General features: G+C 43.3%; 1 protein-coding gene across 4 annotated transcripts in view; it reads right to left on the bottom strand.

Moving 5' to 3' along the window:
* Nucleotides 1-19,247: 19,247 nt before the first annotated feature.
* Nucleotides 19,248-26,866, bottom strand: part of EHF (ETS homologous factor) — a 41,595-nt gene continuing 33,976 nt past the window's right edge. For 3 of the 4 annotated variants that reach the window (XM_019812258.3, XM_045039132.1, XM_045039134.1), the window contains 3 exons: nucleotides 25,218-25,280; nucleotides 23,783-23,978; nucleotides 19,248-23,693 (listed from right to left, as the gene is read on the bottom strand). In XM_019812258.3, the coding sequence (XP_019667817.1) occupies nucleotides 23,594-23,693; nucleotides 23,783-23,978; nucleotides 25,218-25,280 (359 nt within the window). In that variant the 3' untranslated portion in view covers nucleotides 19,248-23,593. The remainder of the gene's footprint in view (nucleotides 23,694-23,782; nucleotides 23,979-25,217; nucleotides 25,281-26,866) is intronic. The other variant, XM_045039133.1, reaches the window with a different exon arrangement.

Below are 26,866 nucleotides of genomic sequence, written 5' to 3'. Positions count from 1 at the left end.
CTTTTCTCCTTTTGTTGTTGTTCAGAAGGGCGGTCTTTTCCTGAATATGAAATAATTAGGCTTTTTCTCTGAGTGTGTTGGACGTGTGTGTCTGTGCGTGCATGTGTGATACAGCACACAGTGCTTTAGTAATAACAATGACAGTAACAACTGGAGAAATGTTTTCTCCATCAATCAACAAGGACGTTCGATGGAAAAGTGATTTTTCTGGACTTTGCAGATGGTAATCTGACAAATGTCTTGGCATGTGTGGAATGACCTCACCCACGGTGGTTTCCAGGGTTTGGATGGGAACCAGTTTCTGGCTATTTCACCACCTTAGGAGAAGAAGGGTGAGGTGTTACTGCAGGGGCACCCGGTCAGCACTGCATCTACTGAGACGCCCTGCCCAGCCATGCAATCTCTTCTGAAACTAATGAGATCAGCAGCTTTTGACGAAACCATGAGTCATCCCTATTGGTGAGGATTTCCAGGAGCCTGAGGAGCGGCTTGAAGGGCAGGCTTCACCAGATGTGCTCCCTTCCCCTAATGTCGAGCACGGCCTCCGGCCCATTACCAACGGTCACAAGGTCACCAACAGCCAAAAACACTCCTGGGCTTCAGGTAAGGACCTGTAAAATTAATGCGATCCCAATTAAAACGCCAGTTGGATTGTTTTTCAGGAACTTGATGTTCTAACATTTACGTTGGCTCACGACTTACCAAACCATCATTGATTTTAAGACATATCGGAAGACCAATAATAAAAATGTGTGGTATTGGTTTAGAAACAGGCAGATCAGGCAATGGAAGAGAAGTTAATGTCTGATAAAGACAAATAATAGGGGACAGACTTATCGACAGATTCATAGACACAGACACTTGTTTAATAAGTGGCATTGAGAAACTACAAAACAGATTATTGTGGGAAGACAAGTGAAGCTAGATACCTCTCTAACTCCGCAAACAAGGGTAGATTCCACATGGACTGAAAAACCAAATGGGACCAGTAAAACTATACAAGAAATAGGAAAATATGCAGAATGTCTTTGTAACCTAAAAGTTAGAGAATGATGGAAGGATGGCAGGCAATAAAACTTCCAGAGTACAGACGCTATGGGGGGGAAAAAAAAGATGGATTGACTATAACAAAATTCGGAATTATTGTTCATAGAAGGACGCCATGAACAAACATAATAGTAAGCGATAGAACTTAGAGTCTCGGAAACCAATATCTAAAATTTTCAAGGAAATTCAATAAAAGACAAGAGCCCTAATAAAAAAAAAATAATAATAGGCCAAGGGTATTAAAAGGCAATTCACAGGAGAGGAAACATAAAAGGTTCCTTAGTATTTGAAAGACTCAAAATTATTAGTGACCAGAGAAAGCAATTCAAGGCAAGATATCACTTTACTTCAAATACTTATTCCCAAAGAATCGGGACATAATGGCAAGACTGGACAACGGCGGTCTTGGTGAGGCCCAGGAGCCACAAGAATTCTTTGTGCACTGTGCCATTTCTCCAGCAATTCCATTCCTAGGTATATATCTCAGACGAATTCTTTACCCAGGCCCGTAAGAGCCCAGGTATGATAATGTTCACTGCAGTGTGATTGCAGTGGTGGTAAAGCCTTGGAGACAACCAACACATCCATGAGTAGAAGAGGAGAGAGGTCAGTCGACTGCCCCTGGGGCATTGTGTAGCAATGAGAAGCAATGGATTACGTGGAAATACGGTACCATGGAGAGGCTTTTTAAAAATGTTTTACCCAGGATTACAAGGGAAAAAAAGCAAAAAATAGAATGAGATATATAATTTATATAACATCAAAAACATACCCACAAAAGCATATAGTTGAGGAATGTATATTTAGAAAAGACTTAGAGGTGCCTGGGTGGCTCAGTTGGTTAAGCGGAAGACTTCGGCTCAGGTTATGATCTCGCGGTTCGTGGGTTCGAGCCCTGCATTCAGCTCTGTGCTGACAGCTCAGAGCCTGGAGCTTGCTTCACATTCTATGTCTCCCTCTCTCTCTCTCTCTCTCTCTCTGCCCCCCTCTGTTCTCAGTCTGTCTCTGTCTCTCTCGAAAATAAATAAATATTAAAAATATAAATAAATGAATAAATAAAACCAAAAAAGACCTAAATGTGTACCACAGCAACAAACACATTGAATGGAGTAGAATGGTTGCCCATAAAAGTGGAAATGAAAATAAAACATTAATGGCACAGTTTATTCTGGAAATCTGAGCACACACTCCATGAGGCATCACATCACAGATGCGTATGTAGGCATTGGTGGACATGCATTAAGGGCTCTGCCTTCACCGCCATTTTCATCAGCGCTTTGCACTATGCATTGATAACTGAGGGACAGAAAGAGGAACATATTTATTGTATATAATACCAAGAAGCCATCTGTTACGTATATCTGCCTACGTTTCTAGATTTTAAGATGACCTTGTAGAAGAACAAAGTACTGGGGGAAGAAGGGAACACTTCCCTTCTGCCCTTTCTTCCCCCTTCCCTCAAATCCCTCCCCTGTCATCGCTGAAACACTAAAATAACAGGCATGCTCAGGGGACAATCCGGGGACAATCGAGTCAATCATTTCGCCCACCTGATAGAATCGTATAAAGTCGTGGCAATTATGTTGAAGGAGAAGAGGAAGACAGAGCACTACAGAGGACATTGATGCACCTCGGCTAGGAAAACGAGTTCACAATCCAGCTCCGTTTTCCCCCAGTGAGTTGTTTTGCTGGTATCCTAGAGATTTGTCTCATCTGCTTTGCAAGTGGCGTTTCATTGAACAAATTCCACACCTCTACTAACCCTTCGGGAGTTCAGAATGATCATGGCTGACAACGGCAGGTCACACTTGAATAAAAATATATAATAAAATATTTTCTCAAAATTGTTTGGGTGAGGGTGTAGAGATTTATAGAGGTATAGTGAGTAATCCTGGCATAATACAACTAAATTTCATCTATGCTAATTGATTGCAAAGTGCTCCATTATTTTATGTTTCATTAAGTAAGAAAAAACGCTGCCGATTAAACTATGACATAATGGCATCCTTTAAAAAAAAAGACAACAATATGTGTTCAGCAGCCTGGCAAGCCAGGGTTTATATCCCAGCTCTTTCGGGTCCAACCGTGTGCCCGTGAACAAATGAACTAACCTCTCTAAGCTTCAGTGTCGGCTTTTGTAATAGGAACACAGTAATAGTACCCACTAAACAGGATTTATGTGGGGATTAAATGCGACTGTGAATGCTAAGTGTCCAGCATTCTATCTAGCACATGCTTGCCCTCAATGCTTAAAATATATATTAGCAACTTCGGGATTAACAAAAGGTGTGTAATAACATGGAATGTTCTCATGGTATAAGGATAATAAAAAACCGAGATACAAAATTACTATTATTTAATCTCAACTGTCTTCAAAAGAAATACGGCATGGAAGAAATGCCACAAAGAAACAGACCAGAATGTTAACACGTTATTAACATATGTAACACATATTTGGGACACACCTATGGATTATTCTTTTCTCTTTTCTGATTTTTCTGGCTTCGTAACTTCTCTATAATAGTCATTTTTTTTTAATTTTTTTTTCAACGTTTATTTATTTTTGGGACAGAGAGAGACAGAGCATGAACGGGGGAGGGGCAGAGAGAGAGGGAGACACAGAATCGGAAACAGGCTCCAGGCTCCGAGCCATCATCAGCCCAGAGCCCGACGCGGGGCTCGAACTCCCGGACCGCGAGATCGTGACCTGGCTGAAGTCGGACGCTTAACCGACTGCGCCACCCAGGCGCCCCTCTATAATAGTCATTTTAATGGAGAAAAAATATTTGATTATTTTTTGATTTACTCCTAGATGCTTCTTTCACACTTGAAAGCTTCTTTTCACACATCTGCCAGTGAATGCATAAACAAATGTACCTATTGTGAAGCCAAAAAGTGTGCCTACAAAGCCTCTGTCCTAGGACGTCTCATTCCAGCCACAGAAGGCCACTGCTAATCAAGCACGGCCTCCTGTGATTCTTCCCCTGAATCCTACCGGAGATTATAATCCTTCCCAATACAATCATCCAGCTCTCTCTTTCTAATCAACTAAAATAGTACAGTGGGTGAAGTGTATCTGTGGTCTCATGTGTCATTCTTCCCCAGGATATTTACACGTTAACTACAAGCATATTTCATTACTAGATCAGAACTTCAGGCGAAAGCCAAAAAAAAACCCAAGGTGGAATTTTAGGTGCCCGATATTTGGGAGGGGAGATTTGGAAAGAAGAGCTTTTCAATCCCAAGAATTTAATTTTCCTTTACCAAAAGATGGCAGAAGTAATGGCAGAGTTCTGTGTCTTAAACCTACGACACAATTCCGGAGTTTCCTAAACAGTCATTATGTTGAATATTCTGCTACTTGCGCTGGTTCAGGCAATGTGTTCCAACCTTGATTTTGCCTCCAAGGGCCCATCCCTTTCTGTATCCCAGGCATCTGGCTCTTCGCAGGTTCCAAATCAGCTGCTTGTCTAATGCTAATTTCTCTTGGCAAAGAGAAGACCTGTTTCTTTCCCAACAAAGACACGAATTCTCCTTGCTTTCAGGCCTTGTTCCTCACCTCTTCAGATCTACTCTACCAGGACGGCACAGTGCAGGTGATTTGCGCATAAACTAGTCCTCACAGCCATGTCTGAAGAGCCAGCTTCCAGGAGACAGAACGGGTGGTCAGGGCCATGCCATGCCCAGGCTTTGGAAGTGACTGGTGGGTGAGTCATGCAGCTGTGTCACTGCGTGTGTTTACAGGGACCAAAGCTACATTTGTGTCCAAGCTCGTAGATCCAGAGAAGAAACAATCTCATGAAAAAAACAAAGGCTCCTATTACTCCAAATTACCTGTAAGAGAGCGACAGGCTACGTGCTGGGGGACGTGGGATAGCCCTTAAAACTCCATTGAAATTCAGCTGCAGGGTTTCGTTTCCAGTATAGTGGATAGTTCACAAGGAGATGTTTCCCTCTGAAAAGGTTGAAGCAACGGGGAGACTTTTGTCCTTCTCTGTCCCCGGAGTGGGGATGGGAAGCAGTTTCAGGATAGCCTTTGGAATTGTTGGTTGGTATGGCAGGAGGAACATATGACTTGGTTTAAGAAAACCTGCATTCAAGGGGCACTCGGGTGGCTCAGTCGGTTCAGCGTCCGACTTCGGCTCAGGTCATGATCTCCCAGTTCGTGAGTTCAAGCCCCACGTCAGGCTCTGTGCTAACAGCTCAGAGCCTGGAGTCCACTTCGCATTCCGTATGTGTCTCTCTCTGCCCTTCCCCCCAGGTCATACTCTCTCTCTCTCTCTGTCTCTCAACAATAAATAAACATTAACATACTAAAAAAAAAAAAAAATGAAAACCTGCCTTCAAGTTCCACTTCTGTCACCTAATGACAGTATGATCTTGGGTGAGTCTTAATTCCCCTGAGCCTCAGTTTTATCATCTGGAAAATGGTGACCACAATGATAGGGTGTTGGTAGGAACAACTGAGATATAGATCTCCTCGCATGCAATAAATGCTCAGGGAACATTTCATTCCTTAGCCAGTTTTGTGAGCTATGGAAACTAGGGCTTGGAGAGATGCTACAATTTGCCAAGGGTCTCCCACATCAATGGTGAATGATACACATTGTTCTCCATCTGGGAGGTGGGAGAATTGGGATTCGAGTCCAGTTAGCTTTCTGATTTCAAATCTTATTTTCTGAGAATTCTTTTTGCCTTCCTGTCTGTCAACGCCAGCTGGTGAGGACTTGGTTGGAACTGAGGCTAAGGAGGGGCCAAGAGGGGAGAAATCCTAATAGGATGAGCCCGGGAGCTCCGTGGCAGTGTGGCCCGCCCCAGCCAGACAGCCAGGTGGAGGCAGCACATGGGAAGGGACAGCCAGGACCATGGTGCGTGGGAGTTCACCGCAGTCATCTGGTGCTGCTGACCCAACACCATGTCACTATAAAGCAATAACCATGTAATGACAGCTCCCACTAACTGATTGCTTCTCAGGTAGCCAGTCACAGGCCAAGTACTCCTACCTCACACAGTTACCATAGAGATACGATAACGTAAACTGTCTAAAACACTTAGCAGAGCTTGTGGCATACAGTAAGTGCTCAGTAAACGGTAGTTGCTGACACTATATACAAGGTCTCATTTCATCTTTGCAACAACTTGAAGCGATTATTACTACTTCTCTCTCTGTTTTACTAGCGAGGGTACGAAGGCTTAGGGGGACAAAAGAACGTGGCCACTGTCAAACAGCTGCAAAGAAAATCGGGACTCAAACTAGATATGTTGAGTCCAAAGCCTGCACTTTCAGCCTTTAGGATATGCTGGCTGTCAGCCTGCTAGTGGAAGTTGTGACCTGCTAAATAGTTTCACTTTAACGTTGTCCAGGGTTCCCCTTTCCCACGAGACCTGAGCCCTGAAACTGAGCGCAGCAGGAGGGCATAGGGGCTGCATTGAGCCAAAGGAGGTCTGGCTTCATACTCTTCATTGCCAGGAGCCTGAGACTGAAGAACTGATGGCTGAGAAGGAAGGAACTGGAGTGGGTTTTTGTAGTAGGGACCTTAGAGGTTACTTAATTGTTAAGGTCAGTGGAGCCATTTGTTCCGGGTGGGCTCGGTTTGCTTTGGAAAGCTTTGCTCAAATGAAATTTTATAGAAAGGCCCAAAGTGTAAAGTCAGCAAAAGTACAACCGGTCTGTTGAAAATGAGTGGAAGGCCCAGAGCCTCACCTCCTCCAAGGAGCCCTGATAGAGTCACCTCATAATTCGAGATGGCGGCCATGCAGCTGGTGATTAAAGAACTATGCCGTCGGTATGTGGATAGAGACACTATGGGCAGTGGAAAGTGCATGGGGCCCTGAAGTCCCTGGTTCATATCTCATCTCTGCCCTTTCTGACGTGTGTGGTTTGGGCAAAGGAAATAATCTTTCGGAGCGTGTTTCCTCCTGTGTAAAACGGAGCTCTGATCCAACCCAAGAAGGTCGGTGAGGGAGAAAACGCAGCAATAGATGAAAATGGCCTCAGACAATAAACTACACGCAGAACAAGAGAAACAACTCTTAGGTCTCCAGTCTGAATTTTAGTTTTGGTTTGTTTTGGTGGCTTGTTTTGTTTTGTCTTGTGAAAAGAGGAAGACATTTTTAAGGGTTAAAATGAATAAAGAGAACATATCCTAAAACCAGCATACATAATCACCAAGGCTGAGAAATGCACATCCTTGCTTTCATTCAACATTTACCTTGTTCCTAGAAGTGGGTGGTATTGACATGGAATAAACACTGTGACTATTACCTTGCCCTGGAGGAGCTTATAGTCATGTGTGTGTATAATTGTACACACACACACACACACACACACACACAGGAAATTTCCAAACTCTTTTCAGTGTGGCAAATTATGACAACACAACAGCTTGGAGTCCTAGACTCTGGGAATCCCTGTCCTGGTTCTTGTTGAAGCAAGAGAAACACCAGAGGCTTCTCATATAGCTCAGGCTTTGCTAAGATCTCAACAGGCCTGTGTTTTTTCCTTCATCTGGTTTGACCCTGGGATTTATTATCAACCTCTGCCTTGATTTTGCCCACAGCCTGGTATAACGGGGTGACCTGAAAAGCCTTTTTACTTTCCCACAAGTGCTTCTTCCACCCTAGCCTACCTTCTGGAAAGAAACATGAAGATAAGAATGGAATAATCTTAAAATAATTTCGGAGCTCAAACATAAGCTTTCTTCGTTAATGTGTTGACACTGAATGTAATGAAAACAAGCCTGGAGGTAAGTAAGTATTCCCATAGCTTCTGGATGTATAATAAGCTCAGGATTATTTTCTCTTTAATTTTTTTTCTTTTTCAACGTTTATTTATTTTTGGGACAGAGAGAGACAGAGCATGAACGGGGGAGGGGCAGAGAGAGAGGGAGACACAGAATCGGAAACAGGCTCCAGGCTCCGAGCCATCAGCCCAGAGCCTGACGCGGGGCTCGAACTCACGGACCGCGAGATCGTGACCTGGCTGAAGTCGGACGCTTAACCGACTGCGCCACCCAGGCGCCCCAGGATTATTTTCTCTTAAGGAAAACAGGCCCAGTCACTGCAGTGGAGAAGGACCAACCCAAGTCAAGGGACCCACAGTCTAACCAGCTTGCCCCATCTGGCTGAAGGGAGGATCTGAACAGGAGGAAGACCAGGGGAAATACCATGATCGAGAAGCAAAAGATGACTCATTGGAAAGAAAGAGGCAAGTGTAGGATCTTGGGAAAGTTACTTAGTACACTGAACTTAGGATGAGAAACCAAATACAGTTGCATTACATTATTCCACAAATATTAGTAAGCACAGATAAGGTGTATATTAGTATCCATTGCTCCATTATTCTAAAACTCAGCATCTTAAAATAACAAGCGTTTATCTTCTCACACAGTTTCTGAGGACCAGGACTAAGAGCTGCTGAGTGGGGTAGGTCTGGCTCATAATCTGAAATCCTGACTGGGGCCAAAGGATTCACTTCCAAGCTCCTTGAGGTGGCCATTGTCTGGAGACCTTAGTTCCTCACCATGTGGGCCTCTCTGTGAAGCTGCTCATGACATGGCGACTGACTCCTTTTAGGCTAACTAATCTGAAAGAGAAAGAAAGAGAATGCCCAAGATGGAAGGCTTGGTGTCTTCTGTAGTCTAACGTTAGAAGTGACATGCCGTTACTCTGCCATCGTCTATTGCTTCCACAGACCAAACCTGGTACGTCGGTGGAGCAGAATATGCAAAGATGTGAATCCTGGGGAGTAGGGATCACTGGGATGCCATCTTAGAGACTGGTTACCACCAGGTGATACAATCCTCAATGCCTTTGCCCTTAAGCAGTGAACCAGACTATTACCCTCCTAATTTAGACGCTGTAGAATTCTAAGACTTTTTCGTCTTGACCAAGAAATTTTTTGTTACTGTTCATCCAACAAGAGCAGAAAGGTAAAGATTTTAGATTAAATCTTGTGACATTGCAAGTATCCCTTTCATTTAGTCAGTGGTCACTCTGTGTCCGGCAATGTGCAGACTTTGTACAGATTATCACTGGGCTCCAAGCACACTCAAGATCAAGGAGTTTTGTGTTCCCAGAGACAGAGGAAAGGACTGAATGGTCTTATCAGGTCCCTTCCAGACTAGGATGGTTTTGCTTCTTCCCAAAGAGCTCCTTTTAGTATTCATTTTACTGTAGGTTTGCCGGTAGCTAATTATATTTATTTTTCTTGGTGTGAAAAGTCATTATTTGGTCTTAACATTTGAAAGATGTTCTTGATGGGTACAGAATTTTAATTGGGAATTTTTTTCAGAACTTTATCGAAGTTATTCCATTGTCTTCTGGCTTCCATTATTTCTTTAGGAAAAGTCACATACCTAATTTTTTTCTCTGCTTACTTTTAAGGTTTTCGCTTTGTCTCTTGTCTTTGTTTTTAGAGCGTAGCAATGAAAGCCTGAGTGTGGTTTTCTTCTGTTTCTGTTTCTTCTCAGAGTTCACAGGAATCACTGAACAGGTGGGTTTCGTCCATTTTGGAAAATTCTTGCCTGTTACCCCTTCAATGTTGCTTTGGCTCACTTTCTCTTCTCACACTCTGCCACTCCAATTATACAGTTTTTAGGCCTATTTACTGCATCCATATATATTTTCTTTTGTCTAGTTTTTTCTAGGTTTTCACTATTTGGTCCTTGTAATGGATTGAAATATGTGTAAAAAACTGTCGAGATTTTGAGTGGTGTTATCTTTCTCCTGAAAGGCTCTGCTTTTCAGAGCCTAGGTCTCTTGCCATAAACAGTTTCAGAGTTTGGCATGTCATGAGGGGTGAGGAATCTGATGGAATGTTGTGATCAGTTCTCTAGCCTTCTCTTCTCATTGTTATTCTGATTCCTTAAGCATCTGCTTTTTGTCTCACCAGCCCCACAAGACTTTCAAAACCTCTATAGTTTCTCTGCTTCTTGGCTGCCTCCTACCTGGGCTTTTTGCCTCAAATCCAAAATTGAAAAATGACTTGCGATTAAAAAGTCACTCAAATTGTCAACTCACCTTGCATGATTCCCTCTTTCTTGGGATTTTGCCCCCTCCAGTCCTGGTTGCCTTCAGGTCTTCCAACCTTTCTAGTCCTTCTGGTGGGAGCTGCTGAATTATAGTTGAAAGTAGAAGCCTACAGTGTTATTAAGAATCTGAAGAGTTGGACCATAATTTTATTTTTTTTAAATAATTTTATTTTTATGAAGGGTAAGGATAGAAATGTGCAGCTAGAGTTTAATTTGTAGATCTAGTGGGAAGATTTTGAAGATGCTAATGCCCAGTGATGGCATGCCTGGAGCTGCATATTATCTAGAGTTTCCTGACAGAGCGTATGGGATCAAATAGAGGTGAGAGAGGCAGAAAATTAAGAAACTGGCCATTTTTCCCCACTTTGTGTCCCTGCCTGAGAAATGACTCAATCTTTTAGACTCCTGTTCCTTGCTCTAGAAAAATCAGAAAAAGGTGTTCTTCCTGCAACAGTGAGCTTATGGGTGACATCCCCTCACAGAAGTGATAAAAGGTAGTTGAGGGATAAAAATAAAGGCTCTGAAGCCAGATTGACTTTAGTGTAAACACTATCTCTGCCACTAACTAATTGTATGAATTTGGTAAGTTCACTACATTTCTTTTTTTTTTTTTTATTTTTTTAATGTTTATTCATTTTTGAAAGACAGAGAGAGACAGAGCACAAGCAGGGGTGAGGCAGAGAGAGAGAGGGACACAGAATCCGAAGCAGACTCCAGGCTCCGAGCCGTCAGCACAGAGCCCGACGCGGGGCTCGAACTCACGAACCGCGAGATCATGACCTGAGCCGAAGTCAGACGTTCGACCGACTGAGCCCCCCGGGCACCCTAGTTCGCAACATTTCTGAACCTCATTTTTTAATCTGTACAATGAGAATACTAATAGCACATAGAGTCGTTTTATAGATGAAATGGAATTTCAGGATCGTGATTGAGCCAGGATTCAGACTCAAGCAATCTGACTCTGGAGCCAAGTGTTGAAGTACTACAATATATTGCCTCTCTAAGAATCAGAGATTGTTGTTGAGTTTCCCCAAGTCAAACATTTCCAAAGGCAATATTTTCCATTGCACAGGTGAATTTGGAGGCAGTAGAGATCCCTGCATGGTCACCCAAGTCCTGCAGTTGTCCTGGCTCACAGTTTCAACCAGATCAGAGATCACTGGCTCCAAAGTTGGACTCTTTCAGGAGGTTGCAAAAGAGGACTTTGACCCGTAGATAGAAAACTACAGTCAGAATTTCCGATAAAAAGTTGTCACCTTCATTAGTATGAGTTAAGGTTTCTCTTACTCAGGATTCTGTCTGTACTTGTCCCAGGACTGGACTGCAACCAATGCCTTAAAATATTCCACAGGAGAATGAAACGAGCTTCATCTAATTGCCCGGATGATTCCTTTCCCCAATTTCCCCATTCCCCCACCAAGTTCTTCTTGTCTCCTTTGCATTTTCCCAGCACCAGGTAAGACCTTCCTATGAAGAAATAACTTATACCGTGACAGGCAAGTTGTCACTCCAAGGTTCTACTCCTCTTTAACCAGAATAAGGATGCTTGTAACCGGAGGAAAAAACTAAACTCTCAAAGACTAAGTCACGTGCTGTCTGTTCTCTGGCCTCTTAAGCTTCGTTGATGTCATTGCCTCTACAGGAATACTCTTTCCACTAGCCCTTAGCAGCAGCTACCTTCACAATTGCGTTAACTAGTACTCTTCATTTTATAATTAATAGAAAACTCAGAAATCTAAAATAGGGACTTGTGGTTCTTGTAACTGAAGCCCGGTGGTCGGAGGGCTTCAGTTGCAACCTGATCCAGGGTACATGATGTCATCAGGGGTCCAGTGCAGTTCTCTGAAATTTGGCTTGCTCTGCCCCTCCTCAGTGTACTGACTTTATCCTCAGGCTAACTTCCCCAGTGGAAGCAAAAAGAAAAAGAAAAAGAAAGTTGCATTGGTTCTATCATTCACACCCTCATGTCACACAATCCCGAGGTAGAGAATTCTAGGTCTTCCCTTTCCCAGAAAAAAGTGAGCTGGGACTCATTCTGAGTACACCAGCCTGGGTCATAAAGATAACCCTCATCAAGGATAGAGAATGCTCTGATTTGCTCAGCCTGGGTCATGTGCTCCATACCTGGAGTTCAAGTAAGAGCTAGTTTCCTCAGAACTATGTGGATTCCCTAGAACTACTAGAGAGAAGAATGTTTTCACAGGAGGGACCTACTAGAAAGAGAGAAGAAGGTAGACACAGGAGGAATCAATGGGAACCCATTACATTATGAATTCAGACCTCTGAGACGTGAATCCAAAGAAAGAAAGAAATACAAAATGAAGGAGCAAGGTGGAAGGTCTGGTGGCAAACACTTAACACGTTGAAATTTATATCTGAGACTAAACAACTTTGGAAGCTGGGTTTTGGTTTTATCAAAAATAATAAAAGTATTGAATCCGATATTTTCAATGGGACTCAGCAAATGAGGAAGTGGAGTATGAGGGACAGCACATGTTAATTTTATCATCTTTCAGAACAAGGAGTCAGCCAATAGTGTCTTAAGTGGAAACATGTACCCTCAGAAAGCATAATCACCCCACTGTCAATATTCTTTATTGTCATGAGCTTAGAAGTTTCTGGTTTGAACTAATATGTTTCATATTAAGGAAACATTTATCTGAATTCAGAGATCCCTTCCATTTCTTTTTCTTCAAGTTGAGTTCAAGTCAAATTGAATGGTATGTTTTCATTGTTAAGCAGTATTTAAGGTCACGGTTTTATAAAATTCTTTCTGTCTACACACCCATTTTTTACTGAGTAGCTAATACATTAATATGGTTCAGATATAAGGTTTTACAGGGAAATCTTGCTTTCACCCGTATTCTCCACCACCTTAGTTCCAGCTCTCAATCTGTCTTTCTATTTATTTTTTATTTTTTTATTAACTTGTTTTACTTTTCATTTTTTTAGATTTATATCCAAATTAGGTAGCATATAGTGCAACAATGATTTCAGGAGTAGATTCCTTAGTGCCCCTTACCCATTTAGCCCATCCCCCCTCCCACAATCCCTCCCGTAACCTTCCGTTTGTTCTCCATATTTTTGAGTCTCTTCTGTTTTGTCCCCCTCCCTGTTTTTATATTATTTTTGTTTCCCTTCCCTTATGTTCCTCTGTCTTGTCTCTTAAAGTCCTCCTATGAGTGAAGTCATACGATTTTTGTCTTTCTCCGACTAATTTCACTTAGCGTAATACCCTCCAGTTCGAAGGGGCACATGCACCCCCATGTTTCTAGCAGCGCTATCAACAATAGCCAAAGTATGGAAAGAGCCCAAATGTCCATCAATGGATGAATGGATAAGGAAGATGTGGTGTATATATCCATCCATCTTTTTATTATTCTAGAGACCTGGAATGGTGTCTACCAAATATGTACACTGGTTATTTTGAGTGTTGGAATTTGAGGTATGTTTTTAACTTTCTGACTATTTATATATATAAACTAATGATTAGACACTTTTCAAAGTTGTCATATTAAAAATGAAAATGCTGTCTCTCCTCCAATGGCCAGTTAAATCCCACTCTTATAGAGGTTTTGCAGGTGGTTGGGACCAGAAATTACCTTTCTCTTCTCTATCACTCTGTATTCCTTATTTGGCACCACTCAACTCACACAGCACACACATATTCTCTGAGACCAGCACTGTCTGTGGACGTAGAACGTCTGCCTCACGCAGCAGCTCCTTGGGAGTCCAATCTGTTCCACCGTTAGCATTACTGGGACCCGTCAGCTCGAGGAAAGGTGGTATCTCTTGTAGGTTTTGAATTTCAGACTATACTCAATGCCTCAGGGTCCTGTTTATTCTTGCACTTTTGGCAAATTTTACTTCCTGCTTCTGAGCAAGCCTACTCAAAGAAAGGACTTAACTCAGCAGTTGAAAGCTCAGGCGGTGCTTCCCTTAGTAGCTCAGGAATTTATGTGATAGAAACATCATTGCTTGCGGGATGGGTTCACATCCTAATTCTGCCATTTGGCAAATGGTCGAATCCTTCTGATCCTCAGTTTCCTCATCCAAAGGGAAAGACGGTAATAACGATATTACCTACCTCACAGGATTAAATGAGATCATATAAGCACAGTGTATGGGACTCTGCCCAGCATAGTAAGCGCTAAATAAATATACGCCATCACTGCCGTGCATGAGCCATTTCCCCAGGGAGCAGTCTCACCAGGCGAAGACACAGTTCTTGGATCCGGAAGGATGGCTTCTGCTGAAACTGGCTGCGTGAGTCCAGGGCTCCCGACTCTGCTGTTTTGTCACCGGCCGCCTCCTACTTCCACAGTCCTACAGAACCGCCAGAGACACCTCCGTATTTACTTTAGCAACCCAACTCATCCCAGGGCAGACTCAAACATTTAAATAAAATTTGGACTAGACTCAAACTTATTTTCATAAATTCCTGGAACTTTCTATTTGGAAACGACTCTGGAGATGATCTAGTCCAACCAGCCAATTAATAAAGGAAGAAGCCAAAGCAAGAGAGCTTAAGACACTTCCTGAAGGGCCATGGCTGGTCGGTGGTGGAGCCATGACCAGAACCCAGGTCTCACCTTCCTGCATTTTCCCATCTTTGATTACACTACAGTGTAATACCTGGTTATTTGGCTGTCTCCCCCGTAAAGCATAAGCTCCAGCTTAGAACTCCTGCTTGTTTATGAGGAAGCTGAGCTTCAAAGGGAGAGGTTAAGTCAATTGGCCAAGGTCATCTAGCTTGTAGGGGAAGGTATAAGATTTGGAACGGGGGTTGTTCTGACTCAAAAGCCTATGCTTTTTACTCTGTTAACCTGTTTTCCAGTCCCCATGACTCAATGATATCTCCTTCTTAAAGAAAACGTGGACATTGATGGAGACAATACAGCAAAGTAGAACCGGAAGTGAAGTGGGCTTTCACACAAATCTGCGATGTGAACTTGGACCACTTGATTTTGCCTTTAGTCAATCTGGTGCCGTGCCTGGTACCTTGGCTGTAATCGTCACGGAATTGGAAACAAGTGAAGTATTTTTTCTTCTGCACCATGCTGCCACATCCTTTACTGCTTGCTTTCCCTCTCATGGGAAACCTCAATGGAAAGTCCAACATGGACCCAGAATCCTGTGTATTCCCATGCAGGTGAGACGTGTCCTCAGGTCAAACTTAAGAGATCACCTCTGTTTTCACAGCTTTGGCAGGGATCACCGACTCCATCAAGTGTGAATACACTGTTTGTTTTCCTTCTTCTCTTTCTATTTGCCATTGGAAAAGTCCATTAATGCTGAATGACATGACTAAACAGTCAAGGGGAGAACAGTTGATGTGTTAATAACTCTTAGGTAAATACCATTTGTTATTGTCACCAGTGAGGCTTTCAAAGAGGTGGCTCCATTCCTGGTCCAGGACCGTCCTCTTGTCAGCCCTGGATCTTTCAGCAACCTGGAAAGACAGGTTTGGAGTGGGAAGGAGTCCTAAAGGGACTGGTGAGCAAGAGGAAGGAAAGGTATGGGAAAGAAATGAAGACTCTGAAAGACACACAGAGAGTAGGAGAGAAGAAAGCACACACACACACACACACACACACACACACACACACAGTGAAGCTTAGGAGAGAAGTCAAAAAGCTGATGATTAATTGGATCTTTTACTAGATTCTATACCGTCCCGTGCTCCTTCCTCAGTGATGCCAGGAACCTCTGAGTTTCTGGTGTCTTCGCAGCTCTAACTTGGTCTCATCTGCTATTCCACTAATGTCTAGGATGTGTGGTTTTCCCTCCCAGATCTGGCTGGACTCGGGAAGGAAGATGATGTTGGCCAGATTCAAAGAATCAGCATAAGAAAGTTGTCTGGCATCGCCATGGAGGCAGAGGAAAAGGAGCTTCCTTGAGGATGTCTCCGTGTTGGGGATGAAAGATCCCTGTGATTAGGAGACCCCAGGACCTGTGGGTGTAAGGATTCATGAATGGGAAAACAGGAAAACTGGCTTCCCCTCCTCGTTACAAGCTTGCATGACCTTGGGTCTGTGCATTATACTCTCTGTGTTCTTAGTATGGGATTTTGCAGCAAATATCTTCCAGCTCTGAGTGTAGGTAGGAATGGCGACGTTTTGAACTGAAATCTGCATGACCAGACGTAGCCATCCACATGAAGCTCAAAAATGCATTTTAGGTAGCGGGAAGAGCTAAAGCAAACTCCCTGGGGCAGCAATGAGTTTGACGCTGACCCTCAAGAGAGCATTTTCGGCGACTTTATGTGACCAGACGCCAGGTCATGCTAGTTCATAGAAGAGAATTTACTTCTAAGGACATAGCGAGCTGATGGGTAAACTAATGATTCAAGAAGTTAGTCCTGAAAAGAAGAAGGAAATGGTGTTAGTGTCATTTGTAGCCGACAAATGACAAATGGCTGGAGTGCCAGCAGACAAATGGCTGGAGTGCCAGCCATTCCTCTTTAAGGATCTTTCGCTTCCCTGCCCATTTCAGTGATCTTCCCTCAACGCCCGTATTCTCAACCAGAAAGCCACATCCTTGGAACACTCATACGAATGACTGTAGGGTATGTGTGGGGTTTGGAGATAAGAATAATAAAATCTTCCCACTCAAAAGCTCCACTGACAGCATCTAACTTGTCTGCACTCGCAGGTACTGTCACCATTCCAGCAACTGCAGAGATATTTGCTTTGGATCTTTATTTTTATTGTTCTCTACCATTCAGGGTCACCTTTAGTTTCTAAGGCTCAACGGATCTTATTTCACCCTGGGTTAGATTTGCTCGCCACCCTTTCCACCTCTACCCGCTCCTCCTAGCGTCAGATTCTAGAGCACCGCTGTCCAATAGATCTTTCGCTGATTACGAAACTATTATTCCACATCTGCACTGTCCAGGGACCGTAGCCACTAGCCACGTGTGGCTGGGCAGCACTTGGGATGTGGGTCATGTGCTTGAGGAACTAAGCTTTCACTTTATGTCATTTTAGCTAGGTGAAACTGAAATAACCACATGTGGCCAGCGCCTATAGTTTGGGACAGATAGTTCTAAAGAGTTGACATTCATGAGGGTTCACAGTTCTCAAAGAGGACTCTCACTCTTTGGCAATCAGCAAGTTCTCTGTGATAGCTGAGAAATGCATCGATGCAAATAAAATAATGCCCAGGGCAGGGAGGGAATTTTTTCTCAATGAGAAAAAAATAGAATATATTCAGAGTGGGTCAAACGTGATGTGCATGAATATTATCAGCATACTAATTTGGCCCAAACATCAAAACACCGCTTCTTCTAAGTCAGAGAAGTAATCTTTACATATTATCACGTTCCTGGGCATCTAAGGGTGCTGTTTTAATCAAGCCTTCTGTGATGAAAAGGGTCCATTTTATTTTATTTTTCAAATTACAAAGACTGTAATACTTTATTCAAGAATTTATTCTTTAAAATGTAGTTTATCGTCAAATTGGCTAATACACAGTGGGTAAAGTGTGCTCTTGGTTTTTGGGGTAGATTCCCATGGTTCATCGATTCCATACAACACCCAGTACTCATCCCAACACGTGCCCTCCTCAGCGCCCATCACCCACTTTCCCCTCTCCTCCAACCCCCATCAACCCTCAGTTTGTTCTCCATATTTAAGAGTCTCTTACGGTTTGCTTCCCTCCCTCTCTGTAACTATTTTTTTTCCCCTTCCCTTTCCCTTTGGTTTTCTGTTCAGTTCCTCGAGATCCACATATGAGTGAAAACATATGATATCTGTCTTTCTCTGACTGACTTATTTCACTCAGTATAATACCTTCCAGTTCCATCCATGTTTCTACAAATGGCAGGATTTCATTCTTTCTCATTGCCAAGTAGTATTCCGTTGTATGTATATACCACATCTTTATCCGTTCACCCGTTGATGGATATGTTTGGGAAATTGGGAACCCTTTTCCCCGCCTTATAGATTTACAGTGTGCACTGTCATAATAAAGATTCTAATAATTCCTACAGTAAATAAGTCTGTAGGACATTGCTTAACACAGTATTACTCCAACATATTTAACCACAAAACTGTGTGTGCGTGTGTTGTGTAATGGTAGGATCCTGATGAACTAGAGAATATTACAGCTTTACTGCTTATTACTAGCTGTGTGGCCTTAAGAAAGTCATGGAATCTTTATGATTTTCATTTCCTTCCTTTGAAAACTAGAGATCATACCTATATATCAGGGACTTACAGGAGGATGAAATGTAATAATGTATATACAGAACATATCGTGGATCTTCTCCAAATGGTCAGATATTTGTTTCATGTTATTGTTTACAGAGTTAAACCAAATGGCTGAGGCTTTCTGGGCCCCAGGAGAAACTTGTTAGGAACCTCTAGAGTTCACTTACTGGCTTGAAGTATTTGTAAGTATTGTACTGGAAGCCCGGATGTGTGATCTTTTCTGCCTCCCTTTGTTCATCCTTCAGGAAGAATGTGTGCTCAGCATTGAGTGCCTCCCTGCAATTCATTCTCAACACAACACCCAGAGGGGTTCTTTGAACCCAGAAGTGGGAACATGTCATTTCTCTATAGCTCCCCACCTCGCTCGAAAGAAAAACTGGAGCCTTCCTAACATCCTCCAAGTTCTATGTCATCTAACCTGCCAGTGCCTATTTGACATCATTTCCTACTATTGCTTGTTTGACTCTGGCAAAAAGACTTCCTTGCTGCTCCTTGAACATGTCAGGAACGTATGTCAGGAACCGCAGGAACTTTGCACTTGCTGGTCCCTTCTGTAAGGTATCATTCCTCCAGTTACGTGCATCACTCCTTCCATCTTGCAGATCTTCACTGAAATGTGAGCTAAACTTACATACATCCCTACATACACCCCAGCATTTTCCACTCCTTTTTGCTCTACATTTCTTTACTACACATCTAATATTTGCCTGTTAGTATTTTGTTTCTTGTCTGTTTCCATTCCATGAAACATGAACTTCATGAGAGTAGAGATTTTGTCCCTTTCATTCTCTACCATAGCTTAGTGTCTAGGATAGTGCCTGGCACATCATAGATGCTCAATAAATGCTCATTAAATTAAATATATGCAAGAATTACCTGCATTTTGTTGCTATGGACTAAGTGCATTTCCTCTAAGCCCAGTTTTGGATGGCTCCTTGAAGCATGAAACACACAATTACAGGCTGGTCTTGGGTTTTTATTAGTGTTTTCTGGGACCCATCAAACAAAAAACAATACTTTGAAAAATATAATTCTTTCATAAAACAAAAATACTCAGTGTTAATTTCACGTAAAGGGCAAGATTGCTGATTAAAAAAAAAAATAGCGGCAGTAGGATTGTTTTTCACCAACTGTCAGCCCAGAAGCCAAATGGGAAGAAAAGCAAAAATTATAAAGATACCTACAGAAAGATCAATCCCGATTAAGCTGTGAGGGCTTATACATTTCAGGGGCTCATCAGGCACAGTCTTGGTGGGGTTTTGCCAAGTGCTATCTTAATCCAGAAATGGAATCCTGAGAACCAAAGCTGAAGTTAATTCAGCTCAGATATCATTGTTGTGGTGCTGTCCCTTTATTCACACAGTCTGTGTCCACGCAATAGGGTCCTATGGAACATCTGGTACATTTTGTCTAATTAAAGAAGCTCCTCACGTATATGGCTCCCTGTGCACTTAGTAGGCACTCAACAGTAACTATAGAAGAATAACATAATTGCCTTTCCCTCTCACTGTTTTACCTTCTCCTATATTTTATACATTTGGAAAACAGCACACTTGCACAATGAAAGTCTAACATGCATGACTAACCTTATCAAAAGATCCCTCAGCATTTTTCAAAAAGACAAAATATATATATATATATATATATATATTTATATATAAACCAACCCCCATATACTAAAATTCAGAACTGCTTTACACTTAAATAGCAATTTACATCGTATAAACACATTCATAATCTTCATTGGTTAAAACAGGTCAAAGGTCCATTACTGGCTTCTTGTACTAAATAAGGCTCACAGCTCCTAATCAGGCGACAGAATTCTCCTCTGATGTATGTTGGCTTGTGGAACCAAACAACTTGTCTGTTTGGTTTCATTTCAGCACAAGGAGGAAGGCAAAGTAAAAAGTCTCACAGTAGAATGTTCATCTAATAGATAACATGTCCTTGAAGTTGTGGCCATTGTGCTCCTATTCCAGTGAAGAAACAATTCACATCCCAATTATGGATATGGAGACGTCTTCCAGAAGACATTCGCTCATTAAATCAACAAATGTTTGCTGAGGACCTATCTCATGCTAGGTGCTGGGAAATATGGGTAAGATATAGTCCCTGCCCTCAAAGAGCTTACAGTCTAGAAAGACAAGGACTTTAAGGAAGGACCGGCATGTTCAAAGGAAAACTCATCACCTGGGTCTGCCCTGGTCAGAAGGCAAGTTCAAGAAGCCGCAGGTGTAGGTCTCTGGGATCCAAGGCCTAGCTCAAATTTCATCAAGTCAAATATCCAGGAGTCTCAGATTATCTAAGTCTGACCAAGTCTTAGCAACACATTTCCTGCCTCAGATTCCCATGAAAATGACAAATTAGAGCCCAAGCCTTGAGAATTCAAGAGACCAGGTGTGATAACCATGTAAGCATCCAACACAGATAAGCGTCTTGAGTGAGAAGCTACGAGTCCCCAAGAGAAGGTGGGGGTGGGGGGGAGGGTGCTTCACCCGATGCTGGCTTCTCTCTGGGATTTTGCTCTCCCTTGCAACACTGTGGTGGGAAGTATTCCGTTCACACCCTAAGTTGGCATGGCCCAATTGCCATGAGTTCTCCAAGTCACGAACAGCACATAGAAAATGCATCAACTCAAGCCAAGACAATAGAGAGATATGCTAAGAACTTAATACTCCAGCCTATTTAAGCAGGAACCAGGTGCCAAGAAACCGTCACTTTCGGCAAATAACACAATCTGTTAATTATCTGCAGAACTGTTCCAGTCGGTACTCCCCAGATTTACTTACTACCTACCAGAAAGTGCTCTTGATGGAGATGGTGCAGAAAGAGCCCAGGCCAATCGGGAGGAGTGTGAGAAACGTACAGGTTTGGGGAAGGGTGAACTCCGGGAAGGATCTAGCCACTTTAGGTGAAGAGCAGGCAAAGCCAGGGGGGAAAAGGCAGAGAGCACGTGAGCAGATGCCCCTAATGACGCCGCATGGTTCAGATGCACGCAGACGGGCAAACATTCATGCGTTTACGCCAATTCAGATATTTGGGTGTTTAATTCATTCCATGTGAAAAGTGCTAAAATGCTGGAAAGGCCTCACGGTTCTTTCGCTTCACTTGGAAAAGCACCTTGTGTTTTTTTACGCAGGCATGTTTCAGGGCTGTGTTGCTCGTTGTTATTTCCCTCAGTTTCCTCAGCAACTGTTATTTGACAACGTACGTGCAGGTGACCGAGGCAGGCGGAAATAAAAATGGACTTGGTTGTAACTTCAGAAGATCTTCTCCCTAAGCCGGGCCTCCAAGGTCACCGTCCATAACGGCTCTCATCATAATCAGGACAAATTCTTAATTCTTACTTCCTACCTTCTGAATGCATTACAAACACTTCACAACCTTCGACTGTGAATCACTCGCCTTCCCTGGGTGAGACGCGGTGGTAGGCGGTCCATTAGCTGATGAAACCCATTGTCTTCACCCCCACATTTTTGCTCAAGGTAGAGAGGCAAAAGTGGGGGAGAAAGCCAAGGACACGGGAAACCAAAACGAAAAGGTGCAAAAGGGATCTGAGTGTTTAAAGTCACTTCCAAAGTGTCCCCAGGCTCACGTTCCTCCCAGACTGCAGGGCCCAGTGCTGAGTCTCCCGGCACCTCTCAACAATTCCACCGGAAGAAATCCCCAACTTCTTACTAACCATAACTCCGGAGCTGAGCTCTCCGTTTCCCTTCCCTCTTCCTTTCTTTTCTGCCTTTCCTTTTCAAAGCAAACAAAAATATCCCTCTGGACACGAATCTAGGCGACATATCATTCACTTCGGGATGAGTCGAGATGAGACGAGAAAGAGATTATCCAAAAGAGGAATGATGATAAGAATTAACATGTGCAAAGATTTTCCCTGGAACCCTCTCTCTTTCTCTCTCTCTCATTTCCTCCCTTCTTCTCTCTCTCTCTCTCTCTCTCTCTCTCTCTCTCTCTCTTTTCTCAGCATTTCCTGGTGCAATTTGATTTTTACTCTTCTTTTTCATTCTAGTGAAATGTCTTCTATTATAGTTCTTTGCTACATTACTATGTTTAGTTTGTCATCTGACTTTGGCTCTCATCTGGGGTTCTGAAAACTCCCTCTAGATGTCCCACTCCTGAATTCCCATCGTCCCTGACATTTTAAAAATTAAAAATTGGTTGACTCCGCAGTCTTGCTTTTACTTCACTCTAGGGACTAAAAGATCTACACCTAGCTTTGTTCTGAGAGTAAATCACCACCTTCATCTTGACTGGCTACATCAGTGGTTCTCAGCCAAGGACAATTTTGTCCTGCAAGGGATATCTGGCCATTTCTGAAGATGTCACAACTTTGGGGATGGGAGTGCTATTGGCAATTAGTGGCTAAAGGTCGTGGCTACTGCTAAACATCCTACAATGCACAAAACAGCCCAATAACGCACAACAAAGAATTACTCAGGGGCTATTGGGCTCCAAGAGCAAACTCATCACCACCTCCTTTTTCCCATTTATTTTGGAGCAATTGGGATAAAAACAACCAAGGCTAGACCCTCTCTTAAATATCTAGAAGTGAGCAGAGGTGGCAGTTGAAGTTTCCACCCCCCCCCCCTCCGCCAATCATCCAAGAGGGAGAGAGAAAAACAGCCTTGGCATCAGGTAAATCATTCTTGAATGAGTAAAAAGCCCCCACCATTATTCTTCTCGCTGATTTAAGCATCGCAAGTCCTGTGATTATGCAGTGATTATAGTCCACTTGGATTTCAGAAGGCTTCATGCTCCACTCACCGGCTCCCAAAGCCCAGGTTAAACTTCCCAGCATCCTCTGGTTCATCCTGGCAATCTGAGACCTCGGGGTCCATGCTAACAACCACACCCACCTCTCTTGATGAGGCCACGTGGATTCGTAAGCGCAGAAGACACATCACCTTTCCCTAATCATTTTGCACATAAAAACATTTAATGCCCTCTAATATTTTTTTCTTTCTTTTAGCAGGAAGCACAAGGCTACCAATCCTGTCCTTCTTGCAGTGGAAAAGAACTTCAATAGAGGCAAAAATAAATCACGGCCACATACAAGCGTCATATTTCACAGAAAACTGTGTACGTTTGTTCCCCATATAGGACATACTTCAAAGTAACAAAATAATTTTATCGACTGTAGTGTTCCTTCTTCCCATTAGAAGCGGATGCTGTTCCCCCTCATGGTACATAAATATCAGAGAAAAGTAGTCTTTGACATACGCATGTGCAGGATTTCTTGGTTTGCGATTGTCTGGGGTATGTGTCGGCTTGAGTTTCCAAATGTTGGCAGATTCAGTTTTCATTTTCTCTCCATCCACGTGCGTTTTTCCCAAATTTATAGACCAGTCTTCGTCCATCTACACGCTCCAGAATTTCTCTCTTGTAGTAATATCTGTAACAAAGGACATCGCATGAGGTGGCTGGTCAGACCCAGACCGCCGAAGAAACAACCGGTCACGGTTGGGACTGGAACCTCCTCACCTCATCGCTCGGCTGAGTTTTTCGTAGGTCATGCTGTTGTTGTTCTTCTTTTTTCCCCACAGCTGAGCCACAGCTTCCGATTTCAAGAACCTGAAGATGCCCTCAGACCGGTCTTCCCACTTGATTAGCCCCGGATTCTTGTCTGGGTTCAGGAGGATGTCACGGATGAATTCCCATAAGTGAGTCCCTCGTGGATCTGAGGAGAGGTTGGAAAAGGAGTGTATCAACGGCCTAAGTCACGGCAAAGAAGGGGCAGAGGGGGCACAGAGTTGTGACATTTCCTAGCAAGTAGGACACGTTCCATTTTCCCCTACCCACCAGCAAAGCCAGACACGGGAGGACCAAATATCGGATCGAAACAAAAGGCATTTGAGAATGAACTAGCACAGGGCTTTAGCTCAAAAATCAGGAGTCTGAGACACAGAGAAGGTAAGTGACTTGACCGAGGTCACCCAATTAACCAGTGTCAAAGCTAAGACGGAGGCATAGGTCTCGGCCCTCCAATGCCAGGGAGAGTCTCTTCGAATTACCGTGGACAAATTGTTCAGGATTCATTTTAAACTGTTATTTCCCTGAAGAGCGAATGTCAACCACTTTCGTTTAGGACCTCAGCCCAAGTAAATCGCTCTCACCCGGCAACTGTGCTTTAGTCAAATGCGCATCGACGGGGCTCTGGAACTTTGACTCCTAGAATATGTTGGGGCAAGGTCTTGTGGGAGTTGAGGGGGCCAATATGAAAATGAAGCAGCTCCTATAATAAGATTAGCAACCAAATCCCCCTTGACTCCCACGAGACTTGGGCCGCACAATTCCTCCCGCCATTTGAGGTGCTGTGTTCATTCGATTCCGTGGAGTGATGTGGAGGACAGAGAGTGAAGATGTCCGATTCCCCATCACTTGTATATCACACCGTCTTGATTTCTTTCTGTGCCCTCTCCTCCATGTCTCTGATATTTCCCGTATCTTCATGAGGTTTGATTATTGGGGGAAGTGCAACTTCCAAAGAGCTCTGCTGCATCTTCAGAGCAAACAGTCACCTCTTGGATCAATAACTTGACAGAGGTAGGAAGTCAACAGTCAACAAAAGGGGAAAAAAAATCTCAGCTGTTTCTTCCCACCCTTCTTCTCTTCCCACCCATTTTTCTGGAACGGGGGGAGTCACTAACCTCATGACTGCAGGAAGCGGTTATTCCCTTGGTATCTCAGTTTTAGAGCAAATAGAGAAGCACGAGGAGGAACTCTCTGGTGGGGGGGGTCTCTATTTGAGAAACTGCTTACCCGGGCAAGCGACGTCCCTACTCTCTTGCCTACACAGGCGGAGGTAGAAAAGTGGAGGCAACAGGCAGAGGCAATATTTGCCTAAAAATTAGCGGCCTCTAATTATGACCAACGTGAAAGGAAGGGCCAAGAGCCATCTGAAAGCCCGCCAACTTACTGTGCTTTTTGGTGTGGGACTTTGCAGGGTGGTCTTGGTCCTTTTTTATCTCGGGTGACTCTGCTAAAGGAAAAAACAAGAACCGTTTCATTTACCTCTTTCCTACGATCGTGATTTCCATTCATTCATCCACTCATTTAACCAATATTTTTTGAGCACCTAGTGCATGCCTGGCACTGTTTGTATATGCGGTATATGAGCAAAACAAAACAGAGATGATAAAAACTATCCCCCGCGGATAAGGGGACCAGGAGGATGTGAGGGAAACAGTCAGCCATGCAGAGAGCTTATGGAAGAACCTGCTATGAATAAGAATAGTAAGTGCAAAGGCCCTGAGGTCAGTATGTGTTTGGTACATTCACAGAATAGAAGGAAGCCAGTGCAACTGTGACAAAGGGGTAAAGGTTCGGGCTTGATGGGACTCTTTGTGGATTTTAGCTTTTATACTCAGATAAGAAGCCATTGAAGGATTTAGGTCATTGAAGTAAGTTGAGTGTGTGTGTGTGTGTGTGTTTCTTTTTTTACATAATATAAAACGTAAACATTTATAACAAAGAAAATGGCTTTTAAGCCAGAGGAGTGCCCTTTTTTGGCATGCAAAGTTACATTTTAATCAGCCTGACAAAGAGACCATTGACTGGCCTGAGCTCAGTACAGAGGGCCACCAGTGGACTATGGAAACACAGATTAGTTTAACAAATGACTCATTATGGTAACCCTTGAGAGTATCGCCAAAGAGAAGAAGGCAGAGGCAGATCTGTGAAATGAAACTTCTTAAAAAGAAAACTAAATGGTCTAGCAGTGCATGTATGCATGGGTATGTGGAGTGTGTGTGTGTGTGTGTGTGAGAGAGAGAGAGAGAGAGAGACAGAGAGAGAGAGAGAGGAGAGAGAGATTGGGCCCCTCAGGTATTTGGAGGACCAAAGCAGATCTCACCAAAACTCTCTGAATCAGAAATCCACAATTTTAATACAGAGTAGTCTCTAAATGCAAGCCAATCCTGTTAAGGAACTGGGCCAGTAAAATGCATCTCTTCTGTGGGCATTACATCAGGGCTCCCTAAGCTAGGGTTCACTGACCCCTGTGTGGTCTTCAAGGGCATTTCAGACTGACTGAAACTGTATGCAAAGGGAGAGGGTTCTTGACATTCATTTAATTGTCAAGAGTGTCATTGTTCAAAGAGTTAGAAGAACCATTAGCTCCTAATTACAATGGTTAAGAAGCATAGCTACTGTTTATTGAGCACTTACTATGTACCTGTGCTAAGCTTTTTACCTGAATGACCTTATTTACTTCACTCCATGACCCTATGAGGTGGGTACTGTTATGATTCACAGATTATAGCTGTGGTGGAGCTAAGACACAGAGAGGTCAGACGGCTTGTGTAAAGTCGCACAGCCTGTGAGGAGAGTCAGGACGTGAACACAAACAGTTTGAATGCAGAGGCTTCATCCCAACCACCACTCGGTGCCATTTCCAAAGATGGTGGCACAGCACAGATTTCACAGATGTCTTCCCTGCCGAGAATCAGGGTCAGTTCTATAATGCTCTAGCTGGGGGGGGGGGGGGGGGGGGGGGGGGGGGAAGCAATTCCGACTTGAGGATTCTGTATTTTCCGGCATGCATGGACACGTCCACCTATGGGAGCA

The sequence above is a fragment of the Felis catus genome, chromosome D1, assembly GCF_018350175.1.
Source record: "Felis catus isolate Fca126 chromosome D1, F.catus_Fca126_mat1.0, whole genome shotgun sequence".
Taxonomy (NCBI): domain Eukaryota; kingdom Metazoa; phylum Chordata; class Mammalia; order Carnivora; family Felidae; genus Felis; species Felis catus.
The sequence above is the reverse complement of the archived record's forward strand: the minus strand, read 5'-3'. Positions and strand labels throughout refer to the sequence as shown.